General features: G+C 34.7%; 3 protein-coding genes across 3 annotated transcripts in view; all 3 read left to right on the forward strand.

Annotated features, from left to right (window-relative positions):
* The window catches only part of LOC136810325 (collagen alpha-1(II) chain-like), an 85,015-nt gene that overhangs the window by 43,953 nt on the left and 20,748 nt on the right, over positions 1–20,314 (forward strand). Inside the window, exons 33-38 of the mRNA XM_067066883.1 lie at positions 17,180–17,233; positions 17,856–17,900; positions 18,305–18,349; positions 18,613–18,666; positions 19,394–19,447; positions 20,215–20,268. Coding sequence (XP_066922984.1) covers positions 17,180–17,233; positions 17,856–17,900; positions 18,305–18,349; positions 18,613–18,666; positions 19,394–19,447; positions 20,215–20,268 — 306 coding nt within the window. The remainder of the gene's footprint in view (positions 1–17,179; positions 17,234–17,855; positions 17,901–18,304; positions 18,350–18,612; positions 18,667–19,393; positions 19,448–20,214; positions 20,269–20,314) is intronic.
* Positions 1,395–3,859, forward strand: LOC136810225 (uncharacterized). Its single transcript, XM_067066795.1, has 2 exons — positions 1,395–1,746; positions 2,498–3,859. Exons 1-2 carry the CDS (start codon positions 1,587–1,589, stop codon positions 3,733–3,735), a joined length of 1,398 nt encoding a protein of 465 aa, XP_066922896.1. The 5' UTR covers positions 1,395–1,586; the 3' UTR covers positions 3,736–3,859.
* LOC136810326 (uncharacterized) lies at positions 8,345–9,953 on the forward strand. The gene has a single exon (XM_067066884.1). It carries the CDS (start codon positions 8,397–8,399, stop codon positions 9,951–9,953), a length of 1,557 nt encoding a protein of 518 aa, XP_066922985.1. The 5' UTR covers positions 8,345–8,396.

Here is a 20,314-nt window from a genome sequence, read left to right on the forward strand (position 1 = left end):
GGAAAAGACTTGCTTGAAACACAACGTAATAGGTGCAAAAATAGTTTCAAAATTGGAATAAAATGGTGACAAAAATGGTAAGACATTGTAAGAAAATGTTTGCCTATTTTGAAAGTTTTCGCGTGTATTCGATTTCGGGGATTTTGTGTTTTTGAAAGATTTAAACAGTACTAAATTTCGTGAAATTTTGCCTAAATAAGTCGCGAAATTAAGTACACACAAAAACTTAGGATACACTTAAGGTGAGTTATAGGATGACATGGAAAAAATTTTTGATATTCATGACGTAATATTTTATACGGAAACACACGAAAAACACCGGGCGTTTGCCACCAGTCTCATTGTTTAAATTCAAAATTGGCCGGTGTTTTTCGTGTATTTCTGTATAGAAGATTACGTCATGAATATCAAAAATTCTAAACAAACATCCAAATTCAAATCCCTCGATGTCACTATACCGATTTATAGCTCGTGTAAGCTTTATGAGTTTAAGAAAATGTTAGTACATGATGTTTTTATATGAACAAACTACATAAGAATATAAGGCTCCGATAGAAAAAATACTGAGAACAAGAAAATGAACATGTTTGACTTTGCGGACTCTGAAACACTGAATTTCTCAAAAATGATAAAAATTAGAACATTTTAAGAACATTTTTAGACTTAAGCTCAAAAAGTTAATAATATTCGAAAGCTTCAAAACTTTTGGACGCTCTTACAAATGTGTAATCATCTTTATTCATCTTAGATGATCTTCCGAGCCTAAATGAACTTCAATACTATTTAAGCAGAAAATGAGCTAACTAGCTATCAATGAAATTTGTGTGGGAATCTTTTCCAGAAAAGTAACTTATAACCTCAAGAGAACTTATTTTCGCAGGAGCTAATTTTCGCTTTTTTGCGGTTTTTCGGCATACCGCGAAAATTAGAACCCACGAATTACGAATTTGGCACTTTTTTCATCAAAGCATCAAAGTCTACAGGAAAATGAAAGAAATATGTCTAAAATAGGGGAAAACCACGAAGATGAATTCCCGCGAAAAGCAATTTTTTCGAATTTGTTTTTTGACCGCTAAAATTGATTCCCTGAAGGTACACATCAAAGCACATATCAAACTACTTTTTGCTAACTTACGTAAATCTTTGATTAATTTCAAAATAAAAATTCTCAATGCTTTTAATTAGCACATTGTATTCAAAAATAGTTTTTTTTTCCTGAAAATGATTGAAAAAATTTTTTAATCGAATTTGACTAATCAAAACAGTGTGTAACATCGTTTCACAAAGTATTGAGAATTCATGTCCAATAGATTTGTTAGCTATCAGAAAAATTTTTCTATTGATTAATAGTTGATAACATCCCCTCTTTTTAACGCTAATCAAAGCGAAATATCACGATATTCCTGAGTTTTCAATATTTCGCTGTTTTTAACACTGATTAAAGTAAAAAGTGAGATTCTAAAGCAAAAGTTTTCTCAAAAGATTATATCTTGACTACATCAACAATATGAAGGTTCTTAAATCAAGCGTATCAGCTTAAACAAATACATTTGTATAAAGGTTTTAAGTCATCGTTTCAAATAGCAATGGTGCTGATAATTTTCGTTTTCACATTTGCTGTAAGCTTCCAGTCAATATCTTGTTTCTATGTTCTACCAAATGCTGATGGTAGCGTTGAATTGCAAGCTGTTTATACTGAAGTCAAACCGTTCATTTATTTTGATCCAGAAAGTGACAGGATGGAAGGTAAGGTTCATAATAATACACAGGTTGCAAAATTATATCAATGCAGTCAAAACATGTGATTACTCGAAAAAATTCTCGTAATTTTATTCCCATGTTACTCGCTTTACAACTTAAAACTGAATCAAAAATACATGTCATGTAACAAGCACATAAAAAGTTCGAGTAAAAGCGTGATTTGTCTTCTGACTTTAATTTTACAACCTGTGTATTTTATATACAATTAAATTGAATCTCTATTATTAGAGCCTCTATAACTCGAATAACTCCATAACTCGAACATGGTTATAAACAAAACCTTATAAACACTTCTCTATAGCTCGAATTTTCTATAACTCGAATAAACTCTAATTCCCCGTTCGCGTTCGACTTGTAGAGACTCCACTCTATTTTTATTTTACCGAATCATCTCGTGCATTTTTGAGAGTCGAAATATTCATTAAATGTAAACTCTCGTATTTATTTAAGAGTGACCATCGTAGTACAGTAGTAGGGTATCCGGCTATGGTGCGCGAGGTTGTGGGTTCAACCCCCAGCCGGGTCATACCAAAGATTTCCAAAATGGTACTTGATACCTCTCTGCTTGATACTCAGCAATTAAGAGAAGGATCAATGGTAAGTGGAGCAATCCAGGGAGGTAGAGTGGCGCCTTCCCCTACCTTCGGGTAGATAGCTATCGAAAGAGGAGCCTTCGGGTCGCCTCGGTCGTAGACTACTTACTTACAGACTACTTATATCTATTTATCTTTCACAGGTATATACCCGTTGATCTTTTACAAAAGTGCTGCATACTGTACCGATTCACCACGAGTTCACTTAGTCAATTACACTGTTCAAATGGAAACAAGTGGCCAAATGGACGAATTGATGAAATCTGATACAAACATCGGAGAAGGGGGACTTGGTAATATCACCAAGGAGACCATTATGTGGTTACCCTTTGATACTCATGTTGATAAAATTGGTCCACGCTCATTCTTGAAACGGAATTTAACCAAATTAAATCTTCTTTCTAGTAACGGACTTGCTGTTTTTATGCCCCGCAAAATGATCGCTTTGCCGAATAAACTTTTACGTGGGACACGATTTTGTGACTTAATTGTGATCATTACCATTCTTGTTGGCTTCTTGTTCGGGCTTTTGGTTTGGATTGTTGAACGGCCCTATAATCCTGCTTTTCAGGATCGAATCGGGCCGTTGTCAGGTATTTACTGGTCTTTTGTTACTATGACAACCGTTGGTTATGGCGACATTGTGCCGGTATCGATCATCGGGAAAACGATCTCAGTTGTTTGGATGTTTATGGGGTTGATGGTTGCAGCTGTAATGACCGCAACGCTAACCAATGTCGTCACTGGAGTTGAGGGGCTCGGGATCGAAGGGAAAAGGGTTGCAGTAATGCGAGATTCGTACGAAGAGCTTTACGTTGAAAGGGATTACCGTGCCGTCGCCGTTACGTTTGATACGTATGAAGAAGTTATACAGGCATCAAGAGATGAAGTTGTTTACGCTTCCGTGCTCCCGTATGACGTCGCAGCTTGGATGCAGGACGAGATACGACACCCGCCTGATGACGTAATCCCGTTAAGTGCTGTATATATCCTTCAAGGGAAAGTGCCGTTCGATATTTTGGTCTATTTGAATAAAACTATGGAACATTTATTCTATTGTATGTTAGAAGTATTCCCTGAAGAGATAGTCAGGAGTAGTGAAGAGCTTTATAAGCGACCTATTATCCTGGAAACAACATTTTACGGAAATGTCTTTGAAACATTCCTCTATAACGTTCCGGTACAGATAATCGCCGGAATTACGTTACTAGTTATACTTGTTTCAGTTGTTGTGTATATTTTTGCTCGTCAATCGAAAGTCAACGTTAAAGAACAAAAGAAGATAACAATTGAACGTTCGATAAACCAACTGGCATTTCTATTGGATGATTATAAACAGATTTTGAAGACAGAAGAGTTATCGATGAAACCTTTCAGTTGAGTTTTTGTGTTACAGATGCGTTATGTAAAGTATTGGGCTGTTCCATAAAATTTCCATACAGGGGGGGAATGGCAAAATTAGCAAAAGAACCCTTGGAAAAATTATTTTCATGTCTTAAAGTGAGGGTGGACGAACTATAAAATCAGTTGTTCACCCCCTGGAAGTTCAAGGATAACTTTTTACTCCCTGGAAAAATGAAAAAAAAATTCTTTAGATCCCTGGAAATTCTTATCGGATTACCCCCTGGAAATGTTCGTCCACCCCCCTCCCTATATGGTCATAAAATGGAATGGCCCATTTTGCGCTTCTGCTCCTAATATTGGTTTCTTGACATTGTTGGCTTTATCTGGCTAATGATCAATGACTAGTTTTGAATTTTGAATCAAAGAACTCTGAAAACTGAATGAAACCTTGTATATAATGAAGACATATTGTAGCTCTCTGTATATTGATAGAACTACGATATTATGTCAGTTGTTGTAGCATTGATTAAAGGGTGAACCAGACGTTTTAAGGACGCACACGTTCATTCACTAACAGGGTTACCAATTTTATTGTTAAATAACTTCATGGTAACCCCTTTTTTATTTTAAAGTTATAAAATCAATTTGATAAACTTGATGACCGAATGGCCAAACATATGACCTGACAACGAGTGAATGCGATGAATGAATGAATGAATGAATGAATGAATGAATGAATGAATGAATGAATGAATGAATGAATGAATGAATGAATGAATGAATGAATGAATGAATGAATGAATGAATGAATGAATGAATGAATGATATTGTCATTCTTCATAACGTGTATATCCAGAGTCTTTCAAATTATTTGACAAAACAAACAAAAATGGAAATCCAAAATGGAAATCGTTTTTAAGGAATTTATGGCTATAACAACAATTCCTTTAATATCTGCCCTGTTTTATTGGTGCCGGGTATGTGCGAGCCATAAGGGTCCCTTTTTCACATACACGAAAGTCAAAAAGCCAATAAAAAGGAAGTGAGTCTCTATACGGGTTCCAAAATTACGAAAATAAAAAATCGACTCCGATTTCTTGAAATTTGGACTAAAATTTGAAAGTTTTGGCCGAAATTTTGGGGAAATAGTCTCTCTAAGGGTGACAAAAACGCCAAATATTTTGTCTCTCTCAGGGTCGGTTTTCGAACTTTGGCTCGGACATACCCGTCACCTTGCAAAGCTAGTACTCTTAGGTTCCAAATAAACGGGGGGGGGGGTTCGAATAAACGGGGGGGTTGGAAAATTTTAATAAAAAAAAAAAAAAAAAAAAAAAAAAAAAAAAAAAAAAAAAAAAAAAAAAAAAAAACAAAAAAAAAAAAAAAAACCTAATAAACGGGGGGGGGACCTAATTGCTGGGGGGGGTTGAAAATTGTACTTCTGAAACCCAAAAATAAGGTAAAAATAGGCTAAAATCAGGCTATTTAGAGCAAAATAAGGGGCCTTCTCTTTGACAGCTGAAAATATTTTTAGAGATTAATAAACGGGGGGGTCCTAATAAGGTCCGGGGGGAGGTTGGCAAATTTTCGAAAAAATTAACAAGCGGGGGGCCGTTTATTTGGAACCTAAGAGTACCTGCGCCGGGTCAATGAGATAAAACCAAACACTATAAGCAACTCTTAAGCTTTTCCTAGGAAAGCGAAAGTGGCTTCTGAAGATCTGCTCCGTATTTACCACGGATTGATCCCAGCGCTTCCTTTATTTTGGAGATATTTTTTCAAAATCAAGCGTTTAACACTTACAATCTAGTGTTTGTGTTGAAAACCACGTGGACTGCACTATTTAACTTACAGTCTTTTGGATATATTTCATTGTTGATGGCTCAAACTTATACAACTCAGTATGGATATATTTGTATCCGTCGTTTGTCTTTTCAAAAGTGGCTTTACCAACCTACCTGTTAAAATCATTAATAATTTAATGGAAAAAACCGAAAGGGAACTCCTACTTTTCCCCAAAGATATTCCTTTTGTTATTGTTATTTGGGTGTTTAGTTTCCGATGAATGTTGATTTGTTCTTAAATTGAAAAGAAAAAGATTCATGTGGAGCTATTGTCTTTATTGAAACACCCATTAACAACCTCTAAATTAAACTGAATTAAAGTCTCTAATTAAGTCGCATACCCAGGGCTTTTGCTTTGTTTTTTGGAGACTGGCGAATGAAAAATTAACTCTGGCGGTTTTCAGATTCCTGGCCGGCGAATTCTTAGCAAGCGCAGTGTATTGATTAGCGTAAATATGTACTTGAGGCGGCGAACCGAACTTTTAGAATTGCAAATTGTAATTTTGTTTTTCGTGCCTTGGACCGGAAAAAATCGCCGTTTGCCGGGCCTAAATTAAACCCCTGTATTACCGTGTCTTACCAATGTGTTCTACTAATGTAAAACGTTGATATAGAACTTAACCTTCTTGCTACGTACAAAGGTTTAAAGTACACGCTTTTTTTTTATAAGAATGGTGTAAATCCATTTCATCGTGGATATTCTTAACTTTTATGGGAAAATCATCCTAAAATATTCTTACAGCATTCTTAGGTTATGATCCTAATTGACAATCTATAATTTAAAATGGTCTAAAAATGGCATTCTTAGCTTGAGTAGCAAAATTCTATGATGGTGATATTCTTAGTATATTCTTAATTTTTTGGCCATTTTCATCATGGACATTCTTATAAAGTGTATTCTTATAAAAAAAAGCGTGTAATTTGAACTACTCAATAATTGGTTGGATATCTTCTTATAACCCTAAGATTCAAGAGACTTTGAAGGTTTTAAAAGATAAAAAAAAGATTACGTTTTTACCTAAGTCTACTGCTTCTAACAAAAAGCATGATATAGTTTAATGAATGTTACATTGCTTCCTTGTACTATATTGATTATCGTCTTAGGATTTCCAATTTTTAAATAATTAAAAAATATCATATTCAGTAATTGATAAACTAAATGTTTAAAATTAACATTCTAAATTTGTTATCATTTTTCAAGTAATCGAAACATGGTGATATTTAAGAGGATTTATCAGCCAAAAATTTCGGATGTTCTTGAGTTTTAAACCAAACATGTTCTTAAAATGTTATTGTTTCACAATTCTTTTGAGTAGTTTTTGGGCAATTTCTTAAGAAATTGGGTGTTTTTGAGATTGCAAAGCCTTAAAATGTTCTTAACTTGTTCTTAATATTTTGGCCATCGAAGCCTTATGTTCTTGTATAGTTTGTTCTTATAAAAAAGTGTATTGGTATAGGATTTCATTCATCTAAAAGACAATCCAAGTATTTAGTATTGATTGGATGATATACTGTAAATGGTTCATGATTTTAAATTTAGATTTTTATTGAAAAGTAGTCAAAAGAACTGAGATTTATTATTTTTTCATGACTTTGATTTTTGATAAAGATCAGAACTGGAACTTCACATCTGACGATTGCTAGGAGAGCATGAAACTCGGAGTTATGTACAACTTTTAACTTGTCAAGGAAATATATTATGGAAGCTCTATCTTTGATTTTCTCTGGTATTGAGCACTTTACGCATTAAATTGTTCACCAAACAATTAATTGAGATAAAGATCAGAACTGGCTAAAGTTATGACATTTTGAGGAAAAGCCATAGCTTAGTATTTTGTCTTTGTTTTTCAGTTGAGATATATTTAATAGATAAAAATGACCAAATTATTAGATTACAATTAGCAGAATAAGCCGGCGGGGAGATTTTTTAGAAATATGTGTTCTTTATCTTCTAGGAGACCACATGTTATGACCTTCCAATTTATTATACATATGATGTGTTCTGATTTCTAGGAAACCTTTATCGCACTATTTGTCTCCCTAAACTTATCACGGCCTATCACTACTTTATGATTTGATGTGTTTTAAAATGTAGGAAAAACAGTTTGCCAACATAAATTGTAAGATATTTTGTTTTTCTCCACGTAAGATGTGTTCCTGAAAAAGATTAAATGTAAAGATTGATGTAAAAGATTACATCAATTTTCTCTTGATTATACCCCTGTCTCCTTAAAAGATGTGTTCTGGAGCTTTTTAGGGTTACCTAGACAACAAGAACACGTTAGATGACCTTCATTATACCCATGTCTCGTCAGAACACATCGGAAAAAAGGTCGCCTCGCCGGCTGCTTTAGTATAGTTTTATCATCTTTGTGCCGATTCCTTTTTGAGTCTTCATCCCTTCAAGAGATGAAGTTCTTTTTCATGGACAGAAAACAGAGTTTAGCTACAACTTGATTTTTTCAGGCCCAGTCTGGCCCAGAAGGAATACCATCTTGAGTGTTATTTCTGAGACATTTTGCTTTGATAAAGAAAAATTTGATTGCATTGAAAGAGTTATAACAGATAACTTTTTGCACCTTTTTCTAAAAGAATATTTCAAAATTGTTCCCGTTCAAAATGCAATAATTTTTTATTTTGGAATCAATAAATTCGCTGAAAAAAGAGAAACTCGAGAAAATTGATAAAGATAAAAGTCAAGGATGGTTATTTCAATGGTCGGCTCGAAGAAAAAGAATTGTCGAGAGAATTAAATTTCTATCAGCATGATGACCAATTTTTGTTAATTTTTGATTTTTCAAGCTAAAATATGAAAAGATGAAAAAGTACAAATAATAATTCTAAAAGCACCGGTAAAATGGGATTTGTCAGCATCTTTTATTTGCTCTTCAAAACCATTACTTCGATACAATGCTCAGCAACAAACTACACTAACAACAGTAGCCAGCAGTATAACTCCAACGAATTCAAACCTATCAAATTGATTTACTGGCAAGTCAAACCGTTCTTTTACTTCAACGATGAAACTAATAAAATGGATGGTATATATCATATCATCTTTGAAAAAGGAGTTGAATATTGTTCAGATGGCAAAAACCCAATCTTAGAATATACCCTAGATGTTGGATCCAGAAGCAGTTTAGACGATTTGATCCGCTCAAACGTAACTTACGGTGAAGGGATACTGAAAGATATCGACCCAACAGACTCGGTTATGTGGGGTCCTTATGATATGGAGATTGGGAAGATCGGAGCTCAACATTACTTAGATCGTAATCTAAGTCATTTGAATCTAGCTATTGATGATGGTATTGTTGTGATTCTACCACGATGGAGAATTGCTCTCACCAACAAAGTTATGAATGCTGTGTTACAAATTGGACAGATTCTACTTCTATGTCTTGTATTCTCGGCTTTTTTTGGCGCACTTTTCACCATTGTTGAACTTCTTACCGGTGAAAATGGACAAGAGGTCTCTCTCTTAGAGCCGTTTAATGGTATTTATTGGGGCTTTGTTACTATGACAACTGTTGGTTATGGAGATGTCGTTCCCAGGACACCTTTAGGTAAACTGGTCACCATTGTATGGATGATAGGTGCGCTTATTACGTCATCAGTTCTAACGGCTACTTTTACTGATGTTGTGAACGGAACAAATTTGTTGAATATTCAAAATCAGAGGGTAGCTGTTATCAAACATTCTCACGAAGAGTTTTACGTGAAACGTGACTACACCGCTGAGCCGGTTTTATTTGAAACGTATATTGACGCCGTCGAGGCAGTACGGAATGAGTCTGTTTACGCTGCTGTTTTGCCGTATGACGTAGCTGCGTGGATGACGGATGAAATATATGGTAAAAGTGACTCAGATGAACTTTTAGTAGATGATCATTTAAGTATTGTGGAAAAACTTCATGGTAAAGTGCCATTTTCTATGATGGCTAATAGGAAGAATGATGATTTATATGACTGCATGTTCCGAAAATATCGGTACGATATTGTTGATCTTACCATCAGCGTATTACACCGTACGGTTGATCTACAAAATACGTATTACGGGGACATACACGTCGTGTTTACGCGTGCTCCGCTTGTTATAGCTATATCGGGCGTTACTGCTGGCCTATTGGGCGCCGCCATCGCTGTTACCATAGTTAAATGGAGGATGCAACGCAGAACAAAGGCTAGTTTAGGCTCTAGTTTACCTCAAAATAGCCTGGAGAATCAGAGAGAAGAAATCGATGAGCAATTTGAGAAATTATTTCTTTTGGTTAAGAGATATGAGTATTCTGTGAAGGAATATAAGACGGTGACAATGTATGGTAGCAATGGTATTAACAATCCTTTAAATAACAGTACAAACAATGGTTTCGTGATCGATGAAACAAAATTCACTAACAATCCACTCTATTAGAGGTTACTGATCACAGATATTTTATATGAAACACTAGATAAAGCTACTTTATATTTCCCAAGCGAGGGCAGTTGAACAAAATAATCCGCCATCTTTACTGAAAAAAGACTGCAGTTCGGTACTTTTATTTTGTTCAATCAAAGCAAACAACTGATATGGTGTTATCCAAGTGAGGACGTAAAAGATAAAATTACTAGTACCGAACTGTGGTCTACATTTTAAACAACTGTGCATTTTTCGCCTCCGCTAGGGAGTCCGCTATCAAGTCTAGGATAGAGGATCGATGAAAAAAATTTGTGTCGAGGATCCTCTTAATATGAGATATCTATACTTATCTATTTTAAAAGAATACATACAGAATTTGAATATTTGTATATAATGTTTTACACGAAAACAAACTTACATAAACTACCATTTATCCTACACTACCGAAAATATGTTTTGATCAGCGTATCAGACACAATCACAATGGTACAATGTGACAACATCTGAAAAACAGAACCAGGTGTAGATGAAATAGAGTCGTTCTCCATTTTGGTCTCGAATTTCTTTTTGATTCCTTGATATTATTCATTCGGGTGAAAAAAAGCCGATGCAAGAGCTCACCACGCTATCACAAATAGCTATATACTTCTGGACCTTAATTCAGCACCGTAAAAAGGGCCGATAATGTACTTTTTCCAACGTCTCGTTCTAGCCCAATTTACAACTTATTGGTCATATCGCATAAGTAAGGTTTTAATCCATCCAAGTCCCCTCCGATTTCTTCTTTAGCAATTTCATTATACTCATTGATCAACGATGAAATTTTCCACAAACAATCTTCAATGTTCTCTTTCCTTTGTTTCTCCCTATCCAATAAGCCGTGTTTCTTATTATGACGTAGTAAAAATATAACAACACCAATTAACAATCCAGTCACGGCTGATACACATTGCACTATCGAGTTATGAAGAAAAACCTCATATAGATATCCATAATAAGTCGTTTCGATCTTGATATGGCGTTTGTAAACTTGTTCACTCGTAGTCACGACTTCATATTTATAGGTTAACAGCATACACTCCAATAGCGCTTGACTCCCTGGAAAGGGGTCCTTCCCTATAAATATGGGGAACGGTACGTTGCCGCCTATGGTCTCGACAATCGATAAGGGTAACTCATCATGCCTACCTCGTATATCTTCTTGCATCCAAGCCGCCACATCATAAGGCATCACTGCAGCATAAACATCTTCATCCCGCACAGCTTGTACTACTTTCTCAAACGAATCGTAAAGCACTGGATAAGCAAAATAGTCGCGTTCAACAAAATATTCCTCGTGTGAATCTCTCACAACGGCCACTTTATGTCCTTCGATTCCAAGCCCCTCGACTCCAGTGACAACATTGGTTAATGTTGCGGTCATTACAGCTGCAACCATCAACCCCATAAACATCCAAACAACTGAGATGATTTTTCCAATCCGTGAGACAGGTGTTACGTCACCGTAGCCAACTGTTGTCATGGTGACAAAAGACCAATAGAGACCAGTCCAGGGCCCCACAATGGATTTGAAATGTGGGTTCACGTTTCGTTCGCAGATCCACATTAACATACCAAAGAGTAAGCACAAGATGAACGAAATAACAATTATCAAGTTACAATATGTAATCCCACGTAAAATTTTATTAGGTAAAGAAATACGATATCGCGGTTGAATCACCACTAATTTGTCACTTGTTGCTAAGTTTAGCATAGTTAAGTTACGTCGTAAGAAATGGTCGGGTCGAATCTTCCCGATATTCTGATCATAAGGTCCCCAAAGTACCGCTTTCTCCGATGTTATTTCCCGCATTTGTCCGGTGCCGTAAGAAAGGTTCGACCGCATGACCCGATCTAATTTATCTCTTGATCCGAAATCTAGTTTATAGTCAATCAATGGATTTTTAAATGAAGGTGTACAATATTCGGCACCTTTGCGGAAAATTAACGGATAAATTCCTTCCATTCGGTGTGCTTTCTCGTCCCAGAAAATATACGGTTTGATTTGCCAGTAAATAGCTTGTAATTGTTTCCCATGATGTTTATTATGATGTGTTGATATTACGGAGGTAAGAGTGTAGAATGGCATTAAGGAGATAATAATAAATGGTATTCCAATGTGTAATTTCATTTTGGATATTCCAATTTTAGATATTGTATAAAATTGATGATGTTTTTCTCGTGTTGAATGATCTTTGTACCGTGATACAGCTTTTGACTCTTACAAAAAGTCAAAAAATCTAAAGATCTTTCACCTCAACCAATCAACTAAACCATTCATGATATCCTTGTGTTCATCCGTATGGTTTCGGTGTTGGTCTCCCCAATTTTACATGTTTTTTTTTTAGTCTCAAATGGAATAACTTTCCTCCGAATGGTCTAAAAATAAAATAAAAGTAATCAAAATATTTATAAATTAATCCTTTGTTTTTAAACGATCTTACTGCTTTGTTATTCAATCAATAATTTAATTTACCAAAATTTTTAATGAATTCCCCTTGAGTTTTCAATATTTTTATTTTGATTTCAAGGGGCCTTCGAATGGCTTCTGTCGCCAGATCTTGAATTTTAATTGCAATGGCATTTTTATGTAAGCTCTTGAGGATATGTGATGTTTAAACGCCGATATTTTCGCTTTGCGACGTACCGGAAAATGAAAACCGAAAAAGCTGAAGCAACAAATTCTCAGCTATTTTCGGATATTTCCAATAGATCTCATCGGAGTTTTTGATTTTTCTAAAAAAGGGATGCATTGTGGGATTGTTTCGGGAGTATTACAATAGAAATCTCTTAGGAATTCCTTGATGGAATTATATTGTAATAATCCCGAAACAATCCCACAATGCATCGTTTTTTTAGAAAAATCAGAAACTCCGATAAGATCTATTGAAATTAGCTGTCAAAGTTCTTGCGCTTATAAATCTCAATTTTTCAATCAAAGCGAAATAACTCAAAGAGCCCAAAAGATGAAAAATATCCAGTAGATCTAAGCCACGACCCCCTTTCATTAAATATCCCAGCATCCCCCAAATAAATTAAAGTTTGGAAAATTTCAAAACAAAAATTTTCACTTTATAAAAGTTATAAAATAACGTACCAAATTTGATTTCTTTGGACTTTCCAAATTTGCTAAAAACTTGATTTTATTGAGGTTTGAAAGCGATTATCCAGGCTTTCTTGATAGATACGAAATAAAAACTCTCGAAATCAAGTATATTAAAGTTTTATGACGTAGCCCAGCTTGAGTATCCTTTGAAGAAGGAAAAAGAAACTTTTACAGGTCTTCATTAGAGATCTGGGTCAAGAATAAGTAAATAGATCTTTTTAAATTTTTTTGACGGTTCTATTTCAACTCTGTTTCTAATGAATCCCTTTTAAAACTGAAATATATTTCGATAAAGATTTTTGATTTTTAATGTGTAGTTTTTCATGAATTATTTCACGTTTTTTTTTAAATAATTTTGAAATTTCCAATTTTTCACTACCGCAGTTGCCCATTAGGAAATTAAGTCAAAAGAGAGATTTCCCTTTATTTGAGTAGTATCTCTCTTGCGGGATTGACAGAGATATGCTTTGGGATTAATAACCCTGAGGTTCATTGAAGACATTTCAGAATAGCCCGAGCGTAGTGAGGCTTAATGGACTACTGTTTCCATCGACCGCGTTGTCTTTTACGCTCGGTCAAATTTCCTAAAACCATCCACAAAATACGAGGTCTCTTGTGCGATTTTAAGTTCTGTTTTTGAAAAATTCCCTCAAGTCTACATCTTCGTTGATGGAAATGGACCGTCAACCATATCTGACATTTCCTGACCCCAAAAATTTGACGAAATTTCAAAGTCAATAAAACCCGAAACCAGTTAAACCAATTGAAAGCTCTCGAAAAACGAGTTAGAGGACTTTTAAGTGAATAAAGTCTATTTCCAAACGTAACTCGAGAAAATTAACTTAAAAATTGCAATTTTACGGGTCAGATGTCACGGGTTCTAAGGAGAGTTCCTACTAAGAGAGAAAAATATTTCGGTTAGACCCACAAATACGCGAAAACGAGTGCTCAGGTTCAGGTCTCTCGCTGCAAAGTCCATGACGCAGTCTAGTGGAATTATGTAACCCAAAGCTTCTAGATAACGAAGAAGACCTTCAGAGCGTTAGCAAAGAATTTCTACAGCGAGTACCAGATAACCGTTAATTACGCGGAGTGTGCTACCAAATCTAACTTAAGAATTTTTGTTCGCGTCCTCCTGACCGCACGGCCGATGGAATCAACCTCGTGTTAAAAGAAAAGCAGTTAGCTCTCTTTTATAGTTTTCAAAATGTTTTAGAAATGAACATTAAATTTTGGTATTTTTACGGCTACATATCGAATGTCAGTCTACCATTTTACCTAAAAGAAGATTAAGAGTTAATTTTCTGTAAGTTGAGTAAAAAATCTCCTGAAGACGGTAACACTATACACTTTTTTTCTCTCATAAAAACAATTCTTTAAGAACAATGAGCCTCAAAATTGCCAAAAAATAAGAACAATTTAAGAACAATACTGAGCCTGGAATTACTCAATTTCAAGCAATTTTAGGGGTCAAATTAGTAATAATTGAGTATAGTCCTAAAATACTTGAATTACACCCTATAAATAAGAAAATGATAAAAACAATTTGAGGCTCAAAAGTGCCAAAAAAATAAGAAGAAGCCGAGCTTCATCAAAGATGCTGGTTCTTATAAAAAAGAGAGTGTATGCCAGTTATACTCGTCTTCAGAACTCTTGATTCATTCAGATTTCTTTTAGCTCCATAACAAAACTCTACCTTATTGAAACTAATTTTTGCGGGAATTAATTTTAGCATTTTTCGCGGTATTTTGGCAAAACCGTGAAAATTTGAACCTGCCAAATACAGTTTTTTTCCATTTTTATCGAAAAATTTGAAAAATCCATAGGAAAATTAAAGAAATTTGTCCAAGAAAGGGCAAAACCGCATAAATTAAAACCCGCGAAATGCAATTTTTATTTTCGACCGCAAATATTAGTTACCGCAAAAATTAGTTCAAATAAGGTAGCCGCTCATTCTGACAAGAGAACATTTGCACCACTCCTGAATTACTTTTACACTGAACAGATAGTAAAATCTTCTGACTAGATAGCAAAAATATTTTTAGCGATATTGTTTTTAAAACCCAGTGGGTTGATTCAAAACAATTCTGGAAAGTTTATTTGAGTTATGTAATAGGGCCACCAAAGGCACTTTGCTAATCAACGTTACATAATTAAGTTGCTATTTTGAAAACTAACTGCAGATGACATTCTATTTGCCCGTCCCTTTAAGGATATTACAACTAGCATATGCTCTAGGTCAAATTTCCTGTTGTTTTTCTTCCTCCATCGTTATAAAATATAATTTTAAATTTTTTATGAAAATCCAGAAATTTTATTTTCTTTGTAAAAAATTATTCGCCATATCTGGGAAAAATGTTTGAAAGCCCGTTTTAGTTTCTTTTGAACTTTTCATCCTATTACTCTAGAAATATGATGTTTGTCTTTTCTAGTCTTATTTTTACCCCCCCCCCCCCCAATATTGAGAAATCTAATTTTAGAAGTTCAAACCCTCTTGGGTCGGAATTTCTAGGTAAGCCCTTGGATTTTCGCCTACCTTTAAGAGACCTTTCGTAGATTTTTTACGAAATTTAACAGGGTTCCTTAGATTTTCCAGTTTTTGTTTCATGGTACCAACCATCGATTTGAAAGCTCGAAGGGCTAGAGTAGAGTCTCTAACCTTTGTCAGGCAAGAAAAAGTGAAGCCACTTATTTTCCATCCAGAACACGGGGCAATCATGACGACGGATTGTATCTAGCGGTTCCTTTGTTTTTAAGGACTGCATTTTTTGAAATCTAGCGATAGATTTTACTTTCAATACGGCGTTTGTGTAAAAATCACGCGCGGGCGTTCTGGATGGGAAATTAAGTATTTTCATTTCCCACCCAAAAGTGTCTACTCTAGCCCTTTTGGGGCTTTAAACTCAATGGTACTAACCCCGCCCCCAGGGTGGAAAATTGCTGCAAATGAAAATAAGATTTTAAGTATTCAGAAAACACTCCCTTCTAATCATTCCATCCCAGATTACAAAACCGTTAAATTTATCGTCTAACTTTATATACATACTATAACTTCGTTACAAAGAAAACATTTATTGAATTCAAAGTCGTGCTGCTCGTTAAAACTGAATTTAAATGAAAAGCTCATCTTGGGAGATTTTCCTGGTTTATAACGTGTTTCAGATGCCACCTGCTATTGGTTGTATTAAAATTCCCAAGTGGCTTGCTATCAATAATGATGAAATACAAACTTCCTTCTTTAAAACAGAATTTAGAGATTTTCCCTATTTATGACGTTAGAACTTTATGCCTCCTATTGATTGTTCCATGATATTCCTTCGCTTGATGAAAAAAACTTTAATATATAAAAACAAGCAATAAACTGATTAATCCAATATCACACAAGATTTTAACTATAAATATTATTTGCTCATAGATTTCTACTCTACTGTTTCATATCCATCTTTCATATTTTCAGTTCAACTTTTTCGTCTTTCTTGCCTGGCTATTGAATTTGACAATAACATAATACAAGTTTTTAAGATAATACAAATAGACAATAAGTTTATGCAAATTTTTTCCCCTAATTCTTCCCTTGCCTTGCATGTCAAATATTCCCACAGTATTTGGCTTGCGATGACTAGTCACTTTATAAAGATTCTATAAAATTATTCGCAATAAATAAAGGACTCACTATGACAACTTTACGTCATATTTCTCCTTGTGAAAACTATAGGGAGAAATTTTACCTGAATGATTTTTATTGTAGCCCTAACGAACCCTATCTGAAACTCCTGGAGCCTCTGTCTAGACTGTATTCGTCACAAATAATATGATATAGAATTGAAGAAAAAAACAGCTAACTCGTTACTTGTCAAGGAAAACAAGGAAGAAAATCCTATATAACAAATAGTCAATCAATCAACCAATCAATCAATCAATCAATCAATCAATCAATCAATCAATCAATCAATCAATCAATCAATCAATCAATCAATCAATCAATCAGTTTTTAATTAATCAACCAATCAATCAATCAATCAATCAATCAATGAACTGACCATACTTAAGCAAATGACGCTTCTATCTTCTAACTTTAATATTTTCTTTATTGTAGGGATTAATAGGAGAATTGGGATCCAAAGGAAAACCTGGCCATGTTGGTGCAAAGGTATAGAAAATTCTCTTCTTACTTGCTCATGGAAGTATTCGAAGACATAAATAAATGATCCTAGAATCAGCGCCGAAATATATTGACAATTTTGGGAGTTTTAACGCTTTTCAGAATTTAAAGCTCTGGCGAGAATCGAAGTTTCAATACTTCCACTTTGCTTTATTGGATTTTTCAATTGTGAGGGGTTAAGTGGCGTCCAGGCTATATCCTCAGCCTTATTGGAACATTTTTGAGCTTTTAGATCCTGAATCTTTAAGTCTAATGTTAAAACTCAGAGTTAAAACTTTACTTTCCAACCGTACTTTAAAGCACTTGAAAATCATTGCGGTTTTAAAGTTTTGAGGGGATTCCCCTTTTGTCTTTTGTGCCAAATATTTCGGTGCCGATTGTAGAAATAGGATCCTCAAAACTATATGAACAACGGAGGCTGAACAATAATTTACTGATTGTTATAAAAAAGCATATATTTAATATTTTACTAAGGTTCCTTAAGGTTTCTAGAAGATCAGGCTTGGAAATAACCAGAAACGAGAACTTTTCGAATTTTCTTTTATCAGTTTATCTCCTATCAACTCCTTTGACTACTTATCTCGTCATGTTATTTTGTTTGTCTTTTCAGGGAAATCCAGGAAAATCTGGTGATAATGGTTTGTCTGGAACCAAGGTTTGAAAATACTTTCTTTAGTTTTATAAAAAAAAGATTTATCCTCCAGAAACGTTCATAAAGCATTAGTTATTAGTTTTTCTTTTATACAGTTGACGCTCTCTAATTCGACGTTCTACTATTCGATAGGCTCCCTTATTCGATGAAATTTTAAGTCCCCGTCAACAAGAAACTCTCATAAACGACGCTCCCTTATTCGATAAGCTCTCTTATTCGATAAAAATTCAATTCCCCTTGAAGATCGAATTAGAGAGCATCAACTACTTATCAACTTACAAGTTATGCTTTAAAGGTTTTATTTATACATAAGTGTTGCTGTTTTGTATCAGACACATATTTCATATCAGGACGGTATCATTGTTGTGTCAGGATAAAAACCTTAAACTAAATTCTATTTCTCACAGGGTTTGAAAGGCGAACCTGGTATAAAAGGTCTCTCAGGAGATATGGTAAGCATATCAGAACGTTTTTAAATCCATCTCTTTTAGATACGGGCCATTAATTCAAAACCTAGGAAAAACTTTATCTATGGTTAAAATCTGTTTAGAAAGTAGATAAAATGATCAGCTTTTACAGCTGTGAAAAAAACTCTTCTTATCCGAAAGACCCTCAATTTCATTTTCTCGATATGCAATCTAAATTCATTATATTTGAAATGGCATGCATCCATCTTTCCTTCTCCTAATTCTGAAATCATCTATATTTACTTTAGGGTATCAAAGGGCCAGCAGGTGCCACCGGAGATGCTGGACAGCAAGGCGCTCGAGTAAGTATGTTCAGGCACGACGCAACGGGTACGGCAGGTACGGCGGCCACCGTACCAGATTTTCACAAAAAAACCCGAAATTGTTTTCTTTGTCGGAAAAATTGTTATAAAATCGCTTAAATTTCCTCATTCTCCGTACCAGATATAAAAAGCTTCCGTTGTGTCTGATGTTCTACTGCTTCAGAATCCTGCAGAAGGGTATTGATTCAATTTGTTTTCAAAAATCCTGACAAAAAGAGCCCCTTGACTGCAATGTATGTGTAATGCTGAGATATTTGCTCTAAGGTCACGAATAGTGGGGAGTGTCCAGATAAATGGGGGGTCCAAATATATGGGGGTCCAAATATATGGGGGGTCCGAAATCTTTTCAAAATATAATAAAGGGGGAGGGGGGCTGAATAAGTTGATATTTTGCTTTCATCTGCTTTTGAGCTTTAAAGCGTTAAAACCTATTAATTAAAACCCTTGAAATGTCGCTAAAGAAACATGAGAGTGTTCTTAAGAAGTTGCACAAAATACTCACGAAACGGTAAAGAATAAAAAACAGAAAACTGATAAAAATTGATAAACGAGGAATCCGAAAAGTTTTGGGAAAATTTCCGAAAATTAATTACCGGGTGAGGACGTTTATTCGGGACCTTAGAGTAGATTTTAAAAAATGTCAATATCATAGATGCATGACAGTTATATATTTTAAGCTTTTTTCAATTGTGTATTTTACTTTCAGGGACCTGACGGAAAAACTGGTGTAGATGGAATTCAAGGCCCAGATGGAAAAACTGTAAGTCTAACATTTAATAAACTTTATCCTGAAAATTTGAAGATGTTTTGAGTTTCTATATATGATCACCAATCTAACGCAATTATATTATATCTCATAAATCTGAACTTAAAGGTTTTGTTTTTACATAAGTGTTCCCGTTTCATATCAGACACATATTTCATATCAGGGCAGTGTCTACCTATTGTTATATTATACTTATGTTTTTTTTTTCCTCTTTCTGACCAATCTTGCTTCACATCTGTATCGATCCAATGTGAAAAAGCTTGTAAATTTAGATTGATGAGTGAGCAAACATTATCACTCTTATTTAAAAACAAAACCTTTAAAAGACTTCCATTGCATTCTAATGAATTTGGAACATATAATGTATTGACACTTTTGAGGTAGTGTGTAGATTTTAGCTTCCTTGTGAATTTCCAAACTAAATAACCTACCTCTATGATTACGATAAATAGCATAAACCAGGCTAGGATAACAGATGTTCATGATTTTATTACGCGCACGGTAAACCTCTGAAGGCGCTTGAAAATTAAACATCTGAGGAAAATAGTCCTTCCGCGGAAAATTCTACAACAAGAATCTTGATTGCATATTCGTCAGATTGTTATGTTTTCACCCATCCCTTTAGAGTTTCAGTATGGTGGGCAGAAAACAATCACAATCTGATCTCAGGTTACATAAACTAGGATAAAATAGTACGGGATACACTTAAACAATTTAGATTCGTTTTCATTGAAATTTGATGTCTTGTTTTTGTTTCTCAGGGCGATATGGGTGCTATTGGTGAAATTGGATTGAGTGGTGTAAAAGGCAAAAAGGTAATAGTCCAAGGAATTATAAGGTATAAAAGCGAAATAATGGTTC

Source organism: Clytia hemisphaerica, unplaced genomic scaffold (genome assembly GCF_902728285.1).
Source record: "Clytia hemisphaerica strain Z4C2 unplaced genomic scaffold, Clytia hemisphaerica genome assembly, whole genome shotgun sequence".
Lineage (NCBI taxonomy): Eukaryota > Metazoa > Cnidaria > Hydrozoa > Leptothecata > Clytiidae > Clytia > Clytia hemisphaerica.